Source organism: Symphodus melops, assembly GCF_947650265.1.
Source record: "Symphodus melops genome assembly, chromosome: 8".
Taxonomy (NCBI): Eukaryota; Metazoa; Chordata; class Actinopteri; order Labriformes; family Labridae; genus Symphodus; species Symphodus melops.
In genome coordinates this window covers 495,494-517,751 of record NC_136698.1, presented here as the reverse complement: position 1 = coordinate 517,751, position 22,258 = coordinate 495,494, and the positions used below count along the sequence as shown (strand labels likewise).

General features: G+C 46.9%; 3 protein-coding genes and 1 long non-coding RNA gene across 4 annotated transcripts in view; 2 read left to right on the top strand and 2 right to left on the bottom strand.

Annotated features, from left to right (window-relative positions):
- LOC306828681 overlaps positions 1-6,887 on the bottom strand; it is a 61,535-nt gene extending 54,648 nt beyond the window's left edge. The window contains exons 1-2 of the long non-coding RNA XR_013779762.1: positions 6,645-6,887; positions 3,980-6,039 (exon numbers count right to left, since the gene is read on the bottom strand). This is a non-coding gene — a long non-coding RNA (uncharacterized lncRNA). The remainder of the gene's footprint in view (positions 1-3,979; positions 6,040-6,644) is intronic.
- rab3b (RAB3B, member RAS oncogene family) overlaps positions 1-22,258 on the top strand; it is a 75,545-nt gene that overhangs the window by 37,142 nt on the left and 16,145 nt on the right. The window lies entirely within an intron of this gene.
- On the top strand, positions 229-3,986 carry LOC306828629 (sterile alpha motif domain-containing protein 9-like). Its single transcript, XM_079351156.1, has one exon. It carries the CDS (start codon positions 317-319, stop codon positions 3,911-3,913), a length of 3,597 nt encoding a protein of 1,198 aa, XP_079207282.1. The 5' UTR covers positions 229-316; the 3' UTR covers positions 3,914-3,986.
- The window catches only part of frem1b (Fras1 related extracellular matrix 1b), a 33,840-nt gene continuing 19,019 nt past the window's right edge, over positions 7,438-22,258 (bottom strand). Inside the window, exons 19-37 of the mRNA XM_079351149.1 lie at positions 22,050-22,238; positions 21,742-21,938; positions 21,399-21,624; positions 20,713-20,857; positions 19,235-19,376; positions 18,778-18,982; positions 17,362-17,626; positions 15,206-15,626; positions 11,497-11,698; positions 11,277-11,421; positions 10,996-11,125; positions 10,840-10,912; positions 10,065-10,214; positions 9,528-9,847; positions 9,396-9,440; positions 9,080-9,241; positions 8,716-8,834; positions 8,267-8,352; positions 7,438-8,054 (exon numbers count right to left, since the gene is read on the bottom strand). Of these exons, the coding sequence (XP_079207275.1) occupies positions 7,846-8,054; positions 8,267-8,352; positions 8,716-8,834; positions 9,080-9,241; positions 9,396-9,440; positions 9,528-9,847; positions 10,065-10,214; positions 10,840-10,912; positions 10,996-11,125; positions 11,277-11,421; positions 11,497-11,698; positions 15,206-15,626; positions 17,362-17,626; positions 18,778-18,982; positions 19,235-19,376; positions 20,713-20,857; positions 21,399-21,624; positions 21,742-21,938; positions 22,050-22,238 (3,431 nt within the window). The 3' untranslated portion in view covers positions 7,438-7,845. The remainder of the gene's footprint in view (positions 8,055-8,266; positions 8,353-8,715; positions 8,835-9,079; positions 9,242-9,395; positions 9,441-9,527; positions 9,848-10,064; positions 10,215-10,839; positions 10,913-10,995; positions 11,126-11,276; positions 11,422-11,496; positions 11,699-15,205; positions 15,627-17,361; positions 17,627-18,777; positions 18,983-19,234; positions 19,377-20,712; positions 20,858-21,398; positions 21,625-21,741; positions 21,939-22,049; positions 22,239-22,258) is intronic.

Below are 22,258 nucleotides of genomic sequence, written 5' to 3'. Positions count from 1 at the left end.
CAGTTTGAACCTATTCCTCAGAGTAAACTGGAGGGCACGGACACCATAGACACTGCTAAATTGATGACTCAACACTATGGGAGCAAAGAAGCTTTGAAAGTCACAGTACATGTTCTACGAGAAATCGATCAACTTGAACTTGCTCTTCAGCTTGAAAACACCATGGGTAAGACCACCAATGTAAAAATTATTACATGCATTAACTTTCTGTAATCATTCTACAGTAAAAAAAAAAATAACCATTACATTCTTTACTAAATTACTCATTCATTTTACTGCTAATACAGGTGGAGTGGAGCAGCAGTTTCTGAGAGATATGTCAAAGAAAGAAGGTAACCAGGGTGAAAAACTGAAGAACCTGTTGACTTGTGGTGGGAACACATTGGACAACTACGACAACATTATTATTGTTGTAAACAAGAGCAGGCCAGAGCAAGTGCAGCATCTCAAGTTTCTGAATAAGCTGAAACTTTTCTCTGTGTTAGACTTTGACCCAAACTCTAATACTAAACTTGGACTGTGCCAATTCTATAGAGACTCAAGGTGGGCCAATCTTCATACCCCCTCACAGTATCAAGGACAGACTGACTCAGTCATAAAGAGCCTTAACCTCTACAAACAGACCAGCTGGGTCTTTTGCAATGGGAGACATGACCTTGACAGTGACTCAAACAGAGAGTTAAGCTACAGGAACTGGCTGAGGAAATCCTGCAGTGATGTTGAGCAACTGGTTTCCTTCATATGCAACCCTGAAGTTCTTATCCATGGGAGAAGTCTCATCATATTCCTCCTCCTTTCACCTGTAGACTCAGAGAAAGACCCAATCTGTGACACCTACAAGGCTTTCATGAAGCACATCGAAGAGGAAATGATCATTCACATTTGTGAATCTCAGAGCACATATGAGAAATGGAAGGAACTGATACAAGAAAAGTGTGACTTTGATATCGACCCACAATCAGTATATGAGCTGAGCCTCAGTGAGGTCAATGGAACAGTATTGGCTTTGAGACCATTCAATAAGTCCTCTGAAAGGCTGCTTCCATCTTCTGACTCAAGCTTTGTCGTTCTAAAAAATAAGGATGAAGACTTCTTGACAGCTTTGGACATTTTGTGTCTGAACCAGTGCGAAAACATCTATGAAGAGAACAGTCCAGAGTTTAATGACAAAAGAACAAAAGTTGAGGAGGAATTCTACAGGGGAGGTAAAGTCAAATGGTGGAACTTCTTCTTCTGTGACAAAGACAAACAGAAACCATTCATCAAGAGAGACAAGTATGAAAATGTGAAAAAGATGATCAGGAGGGAGTTGAGAGATCCAAAAGACATGTGTGTTCTTTTCAATCTTTTTCACAATCCAGGCTGTGGTGGAACAACTTTAGCAATGCATGTTATGTGGGATCTCCGTAAGGAGATAAGATGTGCTGTCCTCAAAGACAGTTCACTGCCAAAGACAGAAGTTGCTGTCCAAGTTGTCAAACTCATGAAGCTCGAAAATGAGAAACCATGTCCAGTTTTGCTCCTAGTTGATGACTCAAAGGAAACAGAGAATCCTAATGAACTTTGTAACTGCATCCCTCAAACCATAGAGTCTTACTCTAACATAAGTGTGGATAAGGCACAAGGTTGTAAAGTCATCATCCTTAACTGTGTTCGTTCCCATAACTCAAAGGAGTTATACAGACGGCACAACCCAAGTCAGTACATAACTGCTTCATTGACACCAGAGGAACAGAATGAGTTTGAAAAGAAACTCAATGAGCTAAAAGAAACTCATGAAAAACCTGAAAACTTTTACAGTTTCATGATCATGAAGGAAAATTTTGACAAAAAATACATTGAAGGTATTGCTCATAACACCCTGAAGAACATCAATTTCAGCTCAAAGAATGCCCAACTTTTTTCCTTCCTAGCATTACTTAACACCTATGTGGCAGAATCAGAAATCTCTCGCTCTCTCTGTGAGGATTTTCTTGGGATGAAAAGAATTTACTGGAAAGAGGAAAGTGCACTGGACAGAATGGAGCCTTTCTCAAACCTTCTCATCATTGAAAAAGTTGAAGAACGAGGAGGATACGAAGGAATCCGAATCCTTCACCACTCTATAGCATCTGCATGCCTAGAGGAGTTTGAGAAAAGCTACTCTTTAAAAGTGAGTGACATCACTATAGAGATTCTGCATTGTGATCTGTTCTTCAGCTATGGAGTTGTCAAAAAAAGTTTAATGGACTCAATTCAACATATGTTGATTGCAAGGCAGCCAAGGAAGGATGGTTTTGTAAGAGAACCATTTTCTCCTCTGATCGACAAAATTCACAGTGACCAAGGGAGACAAACTGTTCAACAGATCTTTGTGAAAGCATCGTCCAGGTTCGAGAAAAGTGCATCCATTCCTCAGGCACTGGCAAGGTATTTGTACATCAAAGAGCATGACTTCCCAGAAGCTCTGAAATGGGCTGAAAAGGCCAAGAACATTAAAGCAAACCCATTTACGTTTGACACAATAGGGCAGATTCACAAAAGCAATTTAAGAACAAACAACAATAAGGGAAAACAGGAGACTTTTTGCGATCCAGAGGAATTGAACACAAACATTAAAATAGCAAGCAACGCTATCGCAGCATTCAAAAAGGCTCAAGAGCTGGCAAACTCTGAGGAGGAACCTGAGGAGCAGTCTGTTGATGAGTCGGATGACTATCCACGAAAGTCATATAATGTTAAGGGCTACGTTGGTGTGCTGGAAATAGCATTCCTGGTCTTTGAGATATTGAGCAGGTTGCCATTCTTTGATCAAAGTGATCCAATGAAGAAGACGTACTTCCAGAAGTTCCTCAAAAAAGCAATCCCAATCACCAGTGTGTATAAGGAGGACAATGAGAGCAACAACATGTATGAGGAGATCATCAAAGAACACGAACGTTTTCTTCAAAACCTGAAAACTGAGGTAAAAGAAACTTTTGAACTTCTTGACTCTTTCTTCACATACATAAAGGGACGTGACTCAGAATTTCAAACAAAGAATCGTTCGATTGTCTCTGATCATTTTAAACAATATGTAAGACTCTTCTGCAGTACACCACAGGAAATGAAAAAAGAACGACAAAACAACCCTAATCTCAACTTGAAAATTAATATTGAGGAACAAAGATTGTTTCTTGAGACAAACCAAGCGGACACTTTTGCTGGGATTCTGCAGCATTTGGACAAACCTGCCGACGAGATTGAGAGGATCACAGAATGCTATGCCTTCTTACAGCAACAACAACATCACCAGTTAATCAACAAAAAGCAAAAGACAAAGGAAACAATCAACTGTATTCTGTCAAACATAGTTCTTTACCTTTTGAAACCAAGCTCTAAACATGTCAAGAGTATCGACTCTCTTTCTAAACTACTTTTAACAACTTTACAAGATGTAGGACTCAGATATCCCTACCCGGACCCTTACTACCTGGCTCTGCTGTTGTTCTGGCCGAGGACAACTGAGGAAGACACTGAAATTGCAACTTATGTAAGAGCAATTCGAAACTCATACCACAAATACCTGACTCCATTGTTTCAAAAAAGGAGCACAGTTGCCCATCTCTACTTGGGAAAAGAAAAAGGACTCAAGCGGCTTGTTTCTAAACCCCAACTCGATGAGAACTTCAAGAAGATACGGCGCGAAACCTTGGCACAACTCTGGCAGAATGGGGACATTTTTAAAGACAAAACAATTATCAACCGTCTTCAGCGAGTCAGAGGAATCATGGAGCAGGGGGAGGTGTTCGCCAGTTATGGAAAACTGAAAATCCCTGTACGCAAAGCTCTCGTTCATTGTCTTAGTGGTGGTCACAGTACAGAAAAGGTTTCTTTCTACCTTGGCTTTGCAATCAATGGACCTCTTGCTTATGATATCCAGAATGAAAACTAGGGTGGTAATTGTACAAACATATGCTAAACAAGCACTGCATCTGGAACCACTTGAAAAACAGGTGACGAACTGTTTTGGAGTCTGAAACAGACTAAATAAATGCATTGTATTCTTATGTTTTTACAAACCAATTGTGTCACTCAAGTTGTTTTTAAGCAAGTGAAATGTATTTTTAATTGATTAATGAATGTTTGATGTACATATTTTTCTTCAAGAACTTTTGTTGTTTTAGTTTTTGGTATTGCCTGTCTGAAATGGGGCTCATTCCCCAAACTGATTTCTATTTGTTTATGGACATGACCATTAGTCATATTTATGTATTAATAATGTTTTTATGAAATGTGCAGCCCTGTCTCCTCTTCAGTAGTGTGTCTGTCAGTGGGAGTGTGTTTAGGTACATTAGGTGGTGATGTAGAGGCTGCAACTGAATGGAGTGAGGAAAAGAAAGGTGATTTTATGATTGGTCAAACCAGCTGTTAAAACTCTGCTGCTGCAGTCTGCCCTTCTCTGGACACTTTTATCAAACCCAGTAGGTCTTCAGAAGTTTTTTGTATTGTGTTGGCCAGAACTCATTTTCAGTTTTTTGTGTACATGGAGGATTGATTGTTTGCATTAGATAAAATAGAGTATTGTTGATATAATTGTAAACTGTAAATATGTATGCACCACACAGCAGTTATTAAGAGGGACAATCCATATTGTTTTTACTACTTTTTCTCCTGTTTTTATGTTAGTGAAGTAGGTAAGAGATGTGTAATTTTCTTTACTTTCTTTTATTGTTAGGACAGACTAGGGTTTTGCTTGTCTTTTTATTTGTTGTTTTTGGGCCATTCTGCTTTAACATTAATAAAACTGCTGTGTTGAATTTGAAGTGACCTGGGCTGCTGGTTTTCTTGGGAGTGGGAAAAGTGGGGGTCACTGATCATGTTGTGTCTTGGTTCTCCTAGACTGGGGACGTTCTGTAACATTGTAAGTTTATCAATACTATAATTTCTGTTAGTGTAGATCATTTTAGATTTTATTTATAAAGTAAATTTGTGCAAACAATGGCAACACAAGCACTGAGAGAGAAGTCATGACTCACTGCGATGGATTCTGAAATAGTGAATTAGTAAATGACAACTAAACAACAAAAGATTTCAGGGGTAAATGCTAGCGCTGTGGCTTTATAATGTAAATGACGTTTATGCCAAAGTTACTTTCTTGTCTCTTAAACATTTTTTAAAAAGTGTTTATGACATGTGCTAACATGTTTGCTATTAAATCTTTCATTAACAAAAATGAAAAATGAGAAAAAAAATGTACGTACCTGTTGTAGGTGGCGGAATTCACCAATCTGTTGTAAATTTGTTCTTTGTGGGATGAATGAGGGTTTATAAAATTGAGTCGTTAAGTGGAAGTTTGTAACTTGTACAAACAATTGCATCAAGATTTACTGACAACAGATGCAGACAGTCTTCGGGATGACTTTCTTGAGAAAGGTTTTGAAAGTCCAGCTTGATGTCGATGCGAGTCTGCAGCAAGTGTGGCTCTGCTGATCTTGTAGGAGCACAACGGACAGTCTGTAGCTGGGATGTCGGCCACCATCTCCACTGGCATGTTCCCCCCTCCCATCTTCTGACACACAGGTAGAGCTTTAAGAAGTTTGGTGTTGATTGACATTGACAAAGACGTCGCCTCTTCGAGTTCCCTTTCATATCCCGTCTGGCCTGGGAACAGCCAGGAGGAAAACTGGAAAAAGTTGATGAATGAAAGGGATGTCTGGAGCAACTTGCTTAGCCTACTACCATCGCGGCCTGACTCCAGATAAGCGGAAGATAAGGGACGGATAGATTTATCACGCAACTACAGACATGAGATTCTGTTGACTGTTAATTCTTCTGATTAATTCTAGATAAAGTCTTTAACATTGACACCTATTGTCAGTGTCCAAAACACAGGAGGCAGAGTAATACACTGAGCGAGAAGTTGCTTTATTAAATGCATCTGGTTATTTACTTAATCAATTGCTCAGCCCTACATTATTGACTTTTGACCTACTTACCTGTGCTTTAAGGAATCCCCATCACTCAGTTGTCAGTGAAGGCGGGTCATGAAGGAGAGCATCAGATGTAAAGTTACTGCACCTTTAAAACAAAGACAAATCATCATTCAGGCAAAATACAAACACATTCAATTTTTAAACTTTACAATGTAAAATTCCAGCTCCACAAACTAAGGACTTGCGGCAGAGAAGTCACTCATAATGCCACAAAAAGGGTGAAAATAGTGTTAATCTTTTGGTCATGCCATCTTCAGAAATCAATAATTCAAGCTCCTATTCAAACTGGACACACAATCTCTACTGGTTTATTATCATAAACATATACAGGACGTAGAAGAATGATCAGACCGAATAGGCCTATGCCAGTTTAAAAACATGTTTTAAGATGAAATGGCTGAAAGCTCTGGAACCCATAGTGGACCAGGGTTTTTACCTCACAAACAGGGCAGTACTTTTAAACATGCTAATAATTGTAATCTAAAAAAAGCTTTATAAATATGTGTGCTAAACAAAAGACAAATCTTTTTAATTGAGTTGAAGTGTCCTTCTTTAAAAATGGTGTAGGTCTAACACATCAGTTAATGCCTCAGATGGTTAACCTGTCGTCCTCGTTGTTTCATTTAATAGCTCTTTTACATTAAATACTTCGAGGCATTCAGTACATTTAAAATGTAATTAAATACTTACAGATTATGCTTCGACCACAGCCTCCATGAAAGTGGCAAAACGCTGTTTTCAGAAACGTCTTTTCGCGCCGAAAAGACAATAACGAACGTTAAAACTCTGTTGCTATGGTAACCGCCCACAGAGTAAGCTAAAGAGCTAACGTGACAAAAACAGATGCATTGAACGTTACGTTTTGGTTGTAAACGTGTTGCTTTCCAAATAAAAACGGATATGGAATAATTTCCTCAAGACAAAAATACTCAAAGTGACGTTTAAATGTTTTGTATCTCAGCTTATCCATCTTTTTTAAGCTGTCCTTGGTCACTCAGTAAGCTATCTGTAAGCTAGTAGCCTACACACTAGGCTACAGTAAAAGTGTTGTTTTGTTACTATCATCATTCATTAAATTAATTAGCCTAACTGTTTATTGTTATAAGAAAAACGCCTCCTATAATCTCAAAGTTTTAATTATTACAATAAAGATAAATATGATTTTACTCACCTGCAATCCAAGGACGAATTCTTCTACACTCTAGAAACCATTTTCCGTTTGATTTTAAGTTTGTGTTGCTGTTTGAGTGAGCTACTAAAAGAAAAGACTTGTTTTCTGGAAACACAGCAGTGTTGTTGTTGTTGGTAGATGTAGGCTTTACCTGTTGTTGTGCTGCCCTCTGCTGATTATTAGGCGACACATCAGACTGCCTCTGAAATGCTTAAAGGGTCAATAAATCCACAAACATAAGGAGGAAAACAATTCAACAAACATTGATTCTGCTGACAGAAATTGCCATAGATTACATTTCTGTACATTTGAAATATCTAACATTTTTAAAGACTTTTCCTCAGATAAAAAACGTTTTTTCCAGATTTTTCTAAAAGATAATTTTGGCATAAGAAATGCTCTGTTGAGCACACAAAATGTAGAGAAGAGTTTCACCATACTTTGAAATAAATCTCCTGCACTGAAAATGTTTTATTATGAAGTAAAACCATGCAAGAATAATCAGAAAGGTCAAAAGTAAAAACATTCAGTGACTCTTGTGCGAGGATATAGTTTTCAGTTCTTAAATAAAGAGTCTTATTTTGGTTTGTGCATCAGTCTTTATTATGATAATATAAAATATGAACTAATGTACAGAGCAGCATCGTAGCGTGTCATTAAATATGTAACATGTTCACAGAGGTTGTAAGGACGGGAAGCAGTGAATCAGCTGAGCGCGTCTCAGTGAGTGTGAGCTGAAGAGGAGCAGATAAACGTGTGCTGGGTTTCAGGGGAGCAGCTCGTGGAGATCCAGCTTCGAGGCGTTTCCACCAACACGCAGTCAGAGCCTACGTCGGACTCACTGCCGCCCGGCGGCGCCCCCCTCAGCCTGGAGAAGGACACTGAGCGACCATCCGCCCACATCCAGCGACCAGGACCTCCAGACAGACCTGAGGAACGTGACGAGGAGTCAGACACATGATGCAGGTTTGGTTCTGACGTGATGGCTGACAATGACCTCGACCCGCTAACAAAGTAACATAGCGCTGAAAAGAGGCGCCTTTCTCCTTATTGGTCGTACTTTTAAAACAACTTTTTTTTTTTAAAGATGGAAAAGTTACACGTTGTTGCTTCGACTGTTGAACGTTGTTTGATCACTCACCGATCCAAAATGGCTTCCTCCCTGCAAACTTCCACAGCCAGGTCATGTCTCTTCTGGAGCGCACGCTGGTCAGGCTGCTGTTGAATCTGAACAGAATCATCAGAACAAGAATCAAACACACACCGAGAGGAGTCCTCGCAGTTACAGAAACAACCGGAGGGAGTTCTTATATCCACTTTTTAAATCCACTCTATGATTTTAAATGAGGACTGTCAGCATTAACTAGTTAATTATGATGAATTAAAGTCTGAAATGAATGTCTGTCTTTTTTTAAATCACAGTTTATTTGTCCCTTTTTGTCTCACTGTAGATTATTGTCCTGTAGTCACAGTGGTGTAAAAGGACACTTGTAATCTTCTTTCTCGTTTGACAGCCCAAATGTAAAGGAAACCCTTAAAGATGAAAGTGTAAATAAAACGGAGGGACATGAATGTGTTTGTGTTGTTTACAGCAGCGAGCAGGTCCTCTCTGCGCTCCCCCAGCTCGCCACAGACGAGCCGACCACGTAGCAGCGTCTCCTGTAGTGAGTCCAACCGTCAGGACACGAGCTGGTGACAGACTTCCCCGTCTGAGTACACAAACAAAACACACACAAGCATTTTATATTCTACTACACTGAGACCAGAGTGCTCAGAGACGGAGACTAGACCCAGACCATAAACATCACAGAACAATCATCATGTCGTATAAAGGGGGCGCACTTAGACCGTAACACGGTGTTTGTCTCCGTTTTTTAAAAAGCACAATCATGAGTCCACTTTACAAGCAGCAGACACACTGAAAAGAAATGTGTGTGTGTGTGTGTGTGTCCACCTTGCGTTGGCGTAGCTCTGGCTGGTGTCTGGGTTCTGGATGATCCATCTGAGGAGGGTCACCCACCGGGAGCTCCTGCAGGAGGCGACTGTGAGACCAACGACTCCACCCGACATCGCCCGGCTTCAGCTCCTCCAGCCGGAGAGGAGTCAGACTGTGGAACTGATGCCAGAGCAGAAACAGATTAACCCTACGTGTGTGTGTGTGTGTGTGTGTGTGTGTGTGTGTGTGTGTGTGTGTGTGTGTGTGTGTGTGTGTGTGTGTGTGTGTGTGTGTGTGTGTGTGTGTGTGTGTGTGTGAATAAACTGGATCTTACCGTCCACACCTTCTCCTCAGACCTCCTCTCTCCTGACAGATGGATCTGAGCAGCAGCAGAGGGGTTAAACTATTTAAATATATTTCATATAAAAGTCTCGATGAACAAACTGAAGTCGAGGATCAAGCTCACCTTTACTCCTCCCTTGTGTCCGGCGCTCCCGGCCCCCCCGGCCCCCGGCTGCTGCCTGCTCTGGGGGGGGATGTGGGTGAAGCCGGGGGCCGCCTGGTCCTGGGGTTCTCCTTCTCCGTAGTCCAGGAAGGGCCGGCGGTTTGGGACGTCTCCTCGTGGAGGGTGAGGCTGGTTCTCCCACAGCAGCTCCGCCTCGATGTCTGTGACGGGGTCCTCCTTCGGCCTGGGGGGGTCAGGGAGGCGAGGAGGAGGAGGAGGAGGAAGAGGAGGGAGTCGCTTCTCGTCCTCCTCCACTCTTAGGTCGTCTGGATCGCACCGTCCTGAAACAGAAAAGTGAAAGTACTCCGTCTTCTTTATGGTTATATAAGTTCCTTCTAAAGAACATCAACCATGCACAAACCTCAGCTCGTCCTGATCTGAACACAGATCTCTAAATAGAAAGCCTGAAACACAGACTTTTACATTTCACAAGCTCAGGGGGGGATTCAGACTCAGGTTTGGTTTTTGCTCTACATTTTAGGAGTTCATCTGTATTACCTCCTCTGGGGTCGATGATCTCCACACTGGCCGAGGTTCTCTGTCCCAGAACGGCGTTTTTCGGATTTTTCAGGTAGACAGTGAAGGTCTCATGATTTTCCTCCAAGCCGTCGTCTATCAGGTAGATGTTCCAGGTCTTCATGCTGACCCCTGAACACACGAGACGTTACTGAATGATGTAAGGTCTCAAATTAAATAAACTGTTCTAACAGTGCTCTAACATGTCTGTCTCCAAACCCCCCAATGATGAGAAAAGTCCATCCTCTCCGTCTTCTGCCTGCTCCACTTTTCAGAAAATGTGTGCTCAAACAGGCCGTTTGGAGATGTTCCCTTCATGACATCACAAAGGGCAGTAGCCCCTCCCCCAGGTGGGTGACACTCCCACAGCTAGGTGTTTGTTCTGCCCTCTGAGTCTGCCTTCTCACCGTAAACAATAGGACATGGAGCCAGAAAGCAGCGAGTACACCCGAGCCCTTCCAGAGAGGGGGCGTGGCCAGACACAGCTCATTTACATATTTAAAGCTACAGACACAGAAACAGCCTGTTCTGAGCAGGGCTGAAATAGAGGGGTTTATAGACATGATCAAATACAGGATCAGAGTGGATTTACAACAACACACTTCACACACATGATGAAGAGGAGCGAGGACACTGATTGAAGAGGAGGAGATGTGAAGTTTTTTTGGTACTTTAGATAATAGTCATCATTAGAATATTATTTTATTCTATTCAGGAGGCATCGTCATTGCGCTTTGTAAATGAGCAGAGTCCTGACCTGGGTCGAGCTGGATGAGAGCGGCTGTGCTGTGGGTGAAATCTCTGCCTGGTTTGGCTGATCCCTCCTCCACCTGAGCCAACAAACATGTTAAAGAAGGACTCAGCAAAGATTTATAATGACGTTCATTTTACTTTAAACCAAGAGACAAGGTACCTGGATCGCTACGTACGCCGGGTCCTCACTCTTCCCACTGCGTTGGATTTGGATCTGAAGCGTCCCCGCCGTCTCACACGTTCTGTAGCAGGTCGCCGACAACTCCACGCGAGACCAGGACAGATCGAGTCTGCAGGAGACACTCGGCTGAGTCCTTCATACGCTCACAACAACACGTCAAGTATTTCTGAGGCGTACAGTCAAGTAATGGTCGTTTGTATTTTGACCACGAGGGACTCATCCCGTCTTTGTACGTGATCATCATCTATCTACAAACCCACATGTCAGGCAGCGCCGTGTTTCCTGCGGGGTCGATGAGGCGGAACTCGAAGCTGTCGGCCGTCACCTCCATGTCGACGGGGAGGACGAACACGACGGCACGCTGGTCCACGTCCCGCTGCGTGAAACGACCTTTAATGTACGCTCCTGTGAGAGCAGACAGAGAACATGGATCCTCTCATGAAGTTCATCCATCTGTTGCTAGGCAACCCCTGGGCTCACCTGTGACGGCGTTCTCCAGGTACCCGAAGTGAGGCGGCCGGCTGATGGAGAACTCCAGCTCCTCCGCGGGGCTGTCGGGGTCCGAGGCCTGCAGGTGTTTGGAGGTGATGAAGACGCCGTATCGACCGCCACCCAGGTCCACCACGGTGCTGGGGCTCCTCCTGGTGGTCAGACTGGGAGGCGTCCGGTCCACATGTTGCACCTGAACGCACCACGATACTTTCATTAGCTTGTGTGACATATTTGTCCTGATGGAGGGAGCTGGACAAAAGATTTACTTTAACCCAGGTTTTATTCCCAGTGAGACACTTTATTTATTTATTGGGAGAATTGACATCCTGGTACTTTGTTGAAATTTCATGGATTAATTGAGGATTTAATTCAGAACCTTCCTGACATTCATTGGCTGCTCTGATGTTGTTTGTGAAGTGTGATTGGTGAACGTTGTGTTTATTCTGGTGATTTGTAAATATTAGTTTTTATATAGTTTTATATAGTTTTATATAGTTTTTGTCGTTGTTGTGATTTTAAAGTTGAGTCAGGTGGAGAGGAGTGAAAACCACTGTTTTTATATTGGTGTGTGTGTGTGTGTGTGTGTGTGTGTGTGTGTGTGTGTGTGTGTGTTTTGAACTGACTCCCCATTAAAGATGTCATGAACTGATTTATGAATAAAGTTTCTCATTGACACATTGATCCTGAACTTCTGTCATTGTGTTTTTTTAAGGTGCTGCGTGAGGAGATGATTTGATTCATTGTGACTGTTAGAGGTGTAGTTCTGTGTTTTCACCAGCAGATGTCGCTCTGCTCATGTGTTAGAATCAGCATCATCACACTGATTTAAACATGTTTAATGAAGTAAAGCTTCCTTTAAACATAAAAACATATAAACACATGTTTCAGCACCTCGACGACTTCCACACCTGATTTTTAATCTGCTCATTCTTACCTCCATTAATCGATCGGTTCTTTTAAGTCCCAAAAATAAAATAAAATAAAAGTGTTTGAAACCTTCACATCCTTCAGATTAAACCTCCGTATGATCACGGATTAACTCAAATTATTCACAGTGGTCTGACAGAAGCTGGAACCAGGTTTTTAACCCTGATGAGACTCTGCCGTGCTTCTACTTATAAAATATCTACGTTTTCCTTCTTGATTTATTTGTTGATCAATTTTTAAAAATCCAATAATCTAAAGTGTAAATGAAATTTAGAGTTAAAGCAAAGAGCCTTCAAGTGTTTTTAATTTGAAACTGAGGCTGAGACAGAAATGAAACCCTCAGAGTTTCAAACGTTACTGATGTGGCTTCATGTCTGAATGAGTTAAAGGAGCAGCCTGATAGCGCTGCATGTTCCAGGACCAGGACCAGGACCAGGACCAGGACCAGGACCAGGACCAGGACTAGGACCAGGACCAGGACTAGGACCAGGACCAGGACTAGGACCAGGACTAGGACCAGGACTAGGACCAGGACCAGGACCAGGACCAGGACCAGGACCAGGACCAGGATCTGGACCAGGACCGGGAACAGACCAGCCTGACAGCGCCGCTTTAAAAAAGAAATAAATGTCTTCCAGTTGTGTCGGCCTAAAGGAGTGTCCTCTCTATGAAGAATTAAATCATTAATTTCTGTCAAATATTCATAAAGTCTCTCACACACACACACACACACACACACACACACACACACACACACACACACACACACACACGAGCAAACATATCATCAAATCACATAACTCCGGTCTCTCTTAGTCTCTGGACGGTCTGTCCAGCCAGCGTGTTAGCCACCTGGCTGCTTCAGTGTGTGTGTGTGTGTGTGTGTGTGTGTGTGTGTGGGGGGGGGGGGGGGGGGGGTGTGTGTGTGTGTGTAAACAGGTAACGTGTGATTGTTAGGAGGCTGGGGGACGTCTTGGCTCACCTGCTCCTCTCTTCTTTAAATATTTATGTGTGTACCTCCCTCGTCCACCTGAGAGTCGACCCGTCTACCACGACACGCCAGCGCTCGCCAGCGTCTTCCGGAAGCCTCTCAGGCCCAAATTATGTAAGTGCTCTACCTGAAACAAACCCTCCCAGTACACAACATGTCTGCAATAGACACTGAAAGCAGACCACACCCTCTGCTGGATAAAAAGAGAATTGCAGTATATATCTGTTTAAATGTTCCATATTTGATCTTTTTATGCTCGTGCTGCGATCACTTCCTGTCAGCACCTGTCCTCTGTCTCTGGTCACTTCCTGTCAGCACCTGTCCTCTGTCTCTGGTCACTTCCTGTCAGCACCTGTCCTCTGTCTCTGGTCACTTCCTGTCAGCACCTGTCCTCTGTCTCTGGTCACTTCCTGTCTGCACCTGTCCTCTGTCTCTGGTCACTTCCTGTCTGCACCTGTCCTCTGTCTCTGGTCACTTCCTGTCAGCACCTGTCCTCTGTCTCTGGTCACTTCCTGTCAGCGCCTGTACTCTGTCTCTGGTCACTTCCTGTCAGCACCTGTCCTCTGTCTCTGGTAACTTCCTGTCAGCACCTGTCCTCTGTCTCTGGTCACTTCCTGTCAGCACCTGTACTCTGTCTCTGGTCACTTCCTGTCAGCACCTGTCCTCTGTCTCTTGTCACTTCCTGTCAGCACCTGTCCTCTGTCTCTGGTCACTTCCTGTCAGCACCTGTGCTCTGTCTCTGGTCACTTCCTGTCAGCACCTGTCCTCTGTCTCTGGTCACTTCCTGTCAGCACATGTCCTCTGTCTCTGGTCACTTCCTGTCTGCACCTGTCCTCTGTCTCTGGTAACTTCCTGTCAGCACCTGTCCTCTCTCTCTGGTCACTTCCTGTCAGCACCTGTCCTCTGTCTCTTGTCACTTCCTGTCAGCACCTGTCCTCTGTCTCCGGTCACTTCCTGTCAGCACCTGTCCTCTGTCTCTGGTCACTTCCTGTCTGCACCTGTCCTCTGTCTCTGGTAACTTCCTGTCAGCACCTGTCCTCTGTCTCTGGTCACTTCCTGTCAGCACCTGTCCTCTGTCTCTGGTCACTTCCTGTCAGCACCTGTCCTCTGTCTCTGGTCACTTCCTGTCTGCACCTGTCCTCTGTGTCTGGTCACTTCCTGTCAGCACATGTCCTCTGTCTCTGTTCACTTCCTGTCTGCACCTGTCCTCTGTCTCTTGTCACTTCCTGTCAGCACCTGTCCTCTGTCTCTGGTCACTTCCTGTCAGCTATTGTACTTGTCTCTGGTCACTTCCTGTCAGCGCCTGTCCTCTGTCTCTGGTCACTTCCTGTCAGCACCTGTCCTCTGTCTCTGGTCACTTCCTGTCAGCGCCTGTCCTCTGTCTCTGGTCACTTCCTGTCAGCACCTGTCCTCTGTCTCTGGTCACTTCCTGTCAGCACCTGTCCTCTGTCTCTGGTCACTTCCTGTCTGCACCTGTCCTCTGTGTCTGGTCACTTCCTGTCAGCACATGTCCTCTGTCTCTGTTCACTTCCTGTCTGCACCTGTCCTCTGTCTCTTGTCACTTCCTGTCAGCACCTGTCCTCTGTCTCTGGTCACTTCCTGTCAGCTATTGTACTTGTCTCTGGTCACTTCCTGTCAGCGCCTGTCCTCTGTCTCTGGTCACTTCCTGTCAGCACCTGTCCTCTGTCTCTGGTCACTTCCTGTCAGCGCCTGTACTCTGTCTCTGGTCACTTCCTGTCAGCGCCTGTCCTCTGTCTCTGGTCACTTCCTGTTTCTCACCTGAACGTTAAAAACAGCCGGCTCCTCCCTCAGCTGCCCAAACTCCAGGTACCCTCTGTTGCTCCCGTCCGTCGGCAGGAAGTAGAACCTGTCGATCTCTGCTGGGCTGCTGTGGTCGTGTCTGTACGCCACCTTCAGCTCGTCCACGTCCGTCTGGGTGAACCTGAGCGGCGTGGACATCGGGACTCCTCCCAGCAGCAGTTTACCGTACTGCGGCGGCTGCGTGATGACGAAGCTCAGGTTGGCGGCGGCCGTGTCAGGGTCTGTGAGCTGCAGCTGCTCCGAGGTGATGGTCTGAGTGGAGCCGTCCTGCAGCTGCAGGCCCGCGTTCTGGTGCAGGGTCGGCGGGATGCGGTCGCCGTGCTCGATGGCGAAGTGCAGAGTGCCGCTACGGGACGAGTCGCCATTTGTGACGACGAAACTGAGAAGAGAAAAATCAAACAAGAACATTTGTGGCACTCTCTGTGTGTGTGTGTGTGTGTGTGTGTGTGAGTGTGTGAGTGTGTGTGTGTCCTGTACTCCTCTCAGTCCTCTGCCAACACAATCTGCCTCTCAGCCCTGCAGCTGACAAACTGCCCCGGGCCTCGGCACACCGGCACACCGGCCACCACAACCCCACACACACACGCGCACATACACACACACACACACACACGCACACACACACACACACACACACACACACACACACACACACACACACACACACACACACACACACACACACACACACACACACACACACACAGAGGCAGGTCTTAGTGTAACATCTGGCTTCGATGTCGGCCATATTTGCCCAGGGAAGGCCGTCTGTGGCGGCGCTCTGGCCAGCGCTGTTGTTGTTCTCTAATAATGCCCATTCATCATCTGCTGTCACGGCAACACGACACACACACACACTGATGCTCAGGTGTGTGTGTGTGTGTGTGTGCGTGTGTGTGTGCTTCAGATGTGAGCACACCTGAGTCTGCAGATCCGTCCAGATGACGTCCAGGTCACATCACTGCTGCGTTAAAACAGACTGAAACGGGACGTTGAGAGTATCGAGCTGAGGCGGCGTGATGAGACGGGACAGAGCCAATCACAGGACAGAGGGCGGGACAAAGACGGGGAGGGTTATGTTGCAGGACGAGCAGGTCTCCGGCTCTCAGAGACGGACTTGAAGGGACCCGTTAGTGTCCTCTCTCAGTCGTCCGTCTCGGACTCCTGGCTGCGATCTGCTCGCTCCTTTTAGAGCCAGATCAGCAGCCGGTCGGGGCAGCAGAAGTCTGGGTGACAAACCCGGGGTCTGCACACACTCCAGGTCACACTCCCCCCCCCCCCCCCCCCCCCCCACCTTAAATAACTCTGCTGCTGCCAAATTGGCTGTGAAGGCAGATAAACATGCTGCAGCCCGGCCTCTCGTCTCCTGACGCTCAGGTCTTTCCCCCCTCGGCGCTCAGCGTGTCCAAACGTCCTCGCCTCAGACTCTCCTGCTGCGCTGCGGTCAACAGAGTTCAGCTGATGTTTGGTCAACGTGGACTCAGATTATTATTTTACAAAGCATTTTTTTAAAGGTTGATTTTGTGGCTCTTTATGCTGTAAATATGAAAGTGAAGGGAGAGCAGACAGAACAGGTCGGATCGGAGGACTGCAGCCTCCACAGGGCGCACGCACTGACCACGAGATCATCGGCGCCCTGGGATCACTTTGTTGACTTTTTTTGAAAGTTTTTTTTTTTTTATTCCTTTGTCAGAGCGGACGGCTGAAGAGAGACAGGAAGTGTTTGCAGGAGAGAGAGAGCGGGATGACATGCAGTAAAGGATCGAGGTCGGAATCAAACGCCCTCCGTACGTGAGCTGAGCAAACGAACCGCTACACCACCAAACCCACCCCCCGCCCCCCTGCAGTGATTGGACGGGACAGCTGGAGAGAGACAGTTTGGAGGAGGGCGAGCGGGAAAAGGCGGAGGTCGGATTCAAACCCAAGGCCGCTGAGATGACAGACTCTGTACATGGCGTGCATGACATCACCGCTAGGCCTCGTTTCCATAGATGTTATTTTCGGCTTCTTTCTCAGCAGACGTCTTAAACGTTTGTGTCACGTTTCCTGTTTGACAGTAAAATCTTCTCGACCTGCGTGAAGGTGACGGCGTGGCGTTGTGGGCGTGTCCTCACCTGAAGGAGTCGCTGTCGGCGTGGTGGCTGTTGTCGTGGGTGTAACACACTCGGTGCGCGGCGACGTCCAGCTGCGTGAAGGACAGCAGCGGGACCCCGGGTTGATGGACGGCGTGGACGAGGCCGCGTCGAGGCGGGACGGACACGGTGTAGACCAGCTCCTCCGGACGACCCGACGAGTCCGACGCCAGCAGGATGTCTGTGTTCAGGACGACCCGCTCTCCCTCGGACAGACGCACTGCCTTGCTCAGCAGCACCAAGTCACCTGGAGGCAGAAAGAGGGCGGAGATCAACGTCTCACCCCGCCTCTCGTCCAATGAGAGCTGGGATCACCTCAAACAGGAAAAGGTGGTTTTATACAACGGACAGATGGGTTGACAGGATTCTGACAGTATTGATGCCTGTTGCCATGGCAACACAGACAGCAGAGCGAGGCGGCCAGGGTCGGGTCCTTCTTAAAGGGATCACGTGGAACTACGGACACGGCGTGAACACGGAGCAGAAACGTACAAGCTGTGGGTGCTGTGCGTCTTTATTCAGCCATCGCTCGGTGAAACGTGACCATCCACAGAGGGCGTGCTCGGCTGTGACCTCTGACCTCTCAGATAAGCCAAATAAGCCTGAAATAAGAACTCTTATTAAACTCTCCACCGGATGGCAGAAGTTTAGAGTAAAAAAACTTATGGGAGGCCGTCACATGTAAACGTTTGGTGTGTGTTGTTGGCGGCGGCGGTGGCGGCGGTGGCGGAGCACCCCGAGGAGACGGACCAACGCCCCTCCACAGCTGCTCCAGCTCCCCTCCGTTAATTATTCAGCGGCTGAGGAGGCCGGTGCTTTCTCACCTCGGCTCCTCCAGGATCAGAGGGCTCGGAGCCAGAAGGTTCCGGTGTTCACCCGACTGGTAAAGCTGGCACGGTGAGGGAGGGGCGATCAATTATACATGAAGCAGGGCAGAGAGCGGCCGCAGAGAGGGGCAGAAGGTGCACAGTGAGAACACGCTTCTTCATGTTGTCGTCATAAAAACTTTACAGTCTGAGGTTTTTTTTATTTTTTTATTGGCTCCGAAAAAGTTGAAACGTCGACGAGAAATCGTTTCATCTGATTTACGATCAGGAAGAACTTTGAAAGTGAACCGACAGGAAGGAGAAGTCGATTCATTGGAACAGGATATTTTTCAACATGGATCCTGTTTTTATTTTTATTTGAACAAAAACAGGATCCATGTTTCTTCCAAACCAGTGTTAAGACTCTAAACTCAGGTTTGACCTTTTGACCTTTTGACCTCTCTATTGAGGGCGGGGCAAAATGCCACTTTGCAAGCACAGGGAGATTTTCTGATCCTGGTGAGTTAACCTCTGACCCCGCCCCTTCTACATATGGCCACGCCCCTCCTACCTCTGGCCCCGCCCCTCCTACCTTTCTGTACGGTGTGGACGGATACGAAGAAGCTCTGCGCCGGGCTCTCGTTGTCCAGGTCGCTGAGGGTGAAGCGGAAGCTGTCGTGACCTTTGAATCCGGCGGCGTTGGTGGCGGCGGCGTGCGCATACCACAGACGGTTCATCTCCACGTCGTCCTGAGTGAAGTTCTGACCGGCCGAGAGCTCGCTCCAACCGGACTCTGTCTGCAGACGAGTCACACACGTCAGAACCAGCAGGACCAAACAAATCATATGTTCTGATAACTGCTCTCATATCTGGCAAACCCAGGGGCGTCCAAAACGGCCTTCAAAGCCCCGCCTACCTTCTCTGGTCCAAACAAATCCAGACCCTTCAGGAGCAGAATCTAAACTAGTCTAGATTCTGGATCCTGACTCCTGCAGCAGCCGCCTGCGGGGATCACAGGGAGACTCTGAGCGTGCCGGTTGTTTCCTCACCTTGAGCTGCAGTGTTCCAAAGCGCGGTGCGGCGTTGAGGAAGTAGAACACCTGGTTTGGGGGCGTGTCCAGATCCTCAGCCTCGAGAACCACGTTGGAGATCACCCTGCGCTCACCTGAGTCCACCTGCAGGCCTGCATTCCTGAAACACACAGACACACAGGAAAAAGAAAAAACAAGGATGATGATGAGAGGAGTCGGCGCCATGTTCAACACGGCGGCTTGATTTCTATTAACCCGAACGACCTCAAATAAACTTCATTAAAAATAAGAATAATTACAGGGAGGAGCGAACAGATACTTCAGCTCCCGTTCAAACCTCAAAAACAAAAACAAAAAAATTTCTCGGACTCAAACAAACCGAGCAACCTGAGGAATGGTTCTTCTCATTTTAGAGACAAACAGAGGGGCGACATTAAAGCTAAGCTAACATTAGCAGCAGCTCAGCCTGCAGCCTCTTCAGTCCGTCTTCCATTAAAACCTCCGGATCCTGACCGAGCGACTTTGTGACTCAAACAGGAGGAAGGTGAAAGTTTGTGTAAGCAGGTTTTATCAGCGTGGATTTGGGGCTGGTGTGTGTGTGTGTGTGTGTGTGTGTGTGTGTGTGTGTGTGTGTGTGTGTGTGTGTGTGTGTGTGTGTGTGTGTGGGGGGGGGGGGGGGGGGGGGTGAACATCAGAAACCGTCTGGCTGCTTCCTCACTTGGAAGTAAAATCCGCTCAGGACAGACGCTGCCACGTCCATCCTGCAGGAACGCAGAAAACAAGGAGGCCGGCATCTGCCAAGTCTGAGCGTTACTTCTGCCTCGCCGCACTTTACAGCACCAGCTCGGCCCGTGCCAGCACACACACACACACCCGCCCCCGAACACACACCAATTCAACCCCCCACCACAAGGCTCAGTCAAGGATGCAAAATCCCAATCACTCAAATGAAAATATTATGGGTGGGGGGGCAGGGGGAGGGGCCACAGCTAAACACCCACTCATGCAGAGCGACCGGCCACATGTGTGCACGCCCCCCCTCCCTGAATGACCCCCCCCTGACCTCCCCCTCCTGCTGAGCACTTCACAGAAGAGGGGGGGGGGGGTTCGGGACCTTTAGTCAACTTTCTTAGAGTAAAGTCAGACGAGCGTTTGAACGCTCAGTGACGCCGACATCACAACGTCACCACCAACACATCTGTACGTGTTATGACTCATGACATCACAATAAAGAACCAGCGAGCAGACGCTGTGTGTGTGTGTAAAGTAAAAAACTTCTTCATCTTCATCACAGCCTTAAAAGAAAAAAAAAAACCCTGACCATGACCTTTGACCTCTCACAGTCACTTATCTCCAGAAATGCTGCATTAACACGAATTAGAAACTAAATCCTCGTATCAGGTCACATCTCGTGTGTGGTGTGTGTGTGTGTGTGTGTGTGTGTGTGTGTGTGTGTGTGTGTGTGTGTGTGTAGGTGTGTGTGTGTGTTTGTGTACTTGAGCAGTCGGGGCTTCTCGTCGTTGACCGGCAGCACGGTGACCTGAGCCGTCCCCCGCACCGTGTGGACGCCATCTGTCAGCCGCAGAGCCACTGCGTCCTTCAGGGTTTCTGTGTCATCGTGCATGTACACGATCTTCATGCCTGCAGGGGGGGGGGGGGGGTGCAGGTGAAAGGGAGGACAGGGAGGAAGAGGAGGAGTCTAAAAGTAAAGAATAATACCAAACATGTCTTCCTTAAATGGTTTCCTTTCAAAAGCCTATTAGCATGTAAGCTAACACACTTCAACACTGCATCTGGTTCGACAGATACTTTATTGATCCAGTCTGTCCTATAGAACTCCAGGCCTGCAGGGGGAGCTAAGTGTAACGGGATTTGTAGAAAAGGACGAGATTAAACTGGTATACTGGTTATACTGGTATCGAGGAGTCAGCACACTGTTCAGAAACAGTAGGACGGTAGGACCATTGGGCCGTTTGTTTTCAGCTTCCTGCAGCTTCTTGTTCTTGTGACTCTTTTTCAGTATTTTGGAATTGGCTGATTTTCTTCTGATAAACAACTTTTGGGCAGCGTGCGGTCATCGTGCATGCCTACATGACCCTGATAATCTTTTTAAAAAACGTCAGGTTATCATGGCGTCCTTCAGTGCTGAACCCTGTGTGTGATGTGTGCATGTCGCTCTCACCTTGTCGGAGCTCCTGCAGGGTGAAGGAGGTGACAGGGAGGCTCCTCTGCAGGAGGTCGCCTCCCATCTCCTTGTAGCGGCTCATCTCTGTGCCGTAGATGGCGTTTATCAGGCTGCCGTGAGCAGGCGGCTGCTCCACGATGAAGGTCAGAACGTCCGGAGGGGCGTCAAGGTCGAAAGCGTTGAGGACGGAGGGAGTCAGCTCCCTCATCCCGCCCTCCCTCACCTGCAGGAGGCGGAGACAAAGCGAAACTTTACAGCTCCGTCAGGAAGAGGAAAACAAGGTGAATTAAACAACTTCAACTTTAGAAATGGTGGAAAGGTGTTTCTGAGGTGAACATACGGTGAAGTTGGCGAGCAGCAGTGAAGGTCTCTCATCATTGGTCGGATTGATGATGATGTAAAAAGGGACGGGGGCGGAGTGATGCAGCCCGTCACTCACACTGATGGACAGCTGGTCGACCGTCGGCTCTGCTCCTTTGCTTTCTGATTGGACGTAGTTGATGAAACCGGAGGTCAGGTGGACGAGACTGAAGGATTCTGGGTGAGAAGGGGGGGGGCGGGGGGGGGGGTCAGTTCAGGTATGGATGCTGAGTGTACACACACACACACACACACACACACACAATAATAATACACATAGTAACACACCAACTCGCACTCCTGCGTTGCTCTTCTCAGAGCCAGGCGTTGGCAGCGTGTTCTCCAGGAAGCCGTGCAGGGGGAGGGTCTCCAGGTGAAAGATCAGCTGGTCCGGGGGGCTGTCGGGGTCCGAGGCCCCAAGAACCCCCCCACAGAGACAGGCTGAGGACCCCTCATCCACCGCAAACATGGAGCCACCTAAACAGAGACAATCAGTT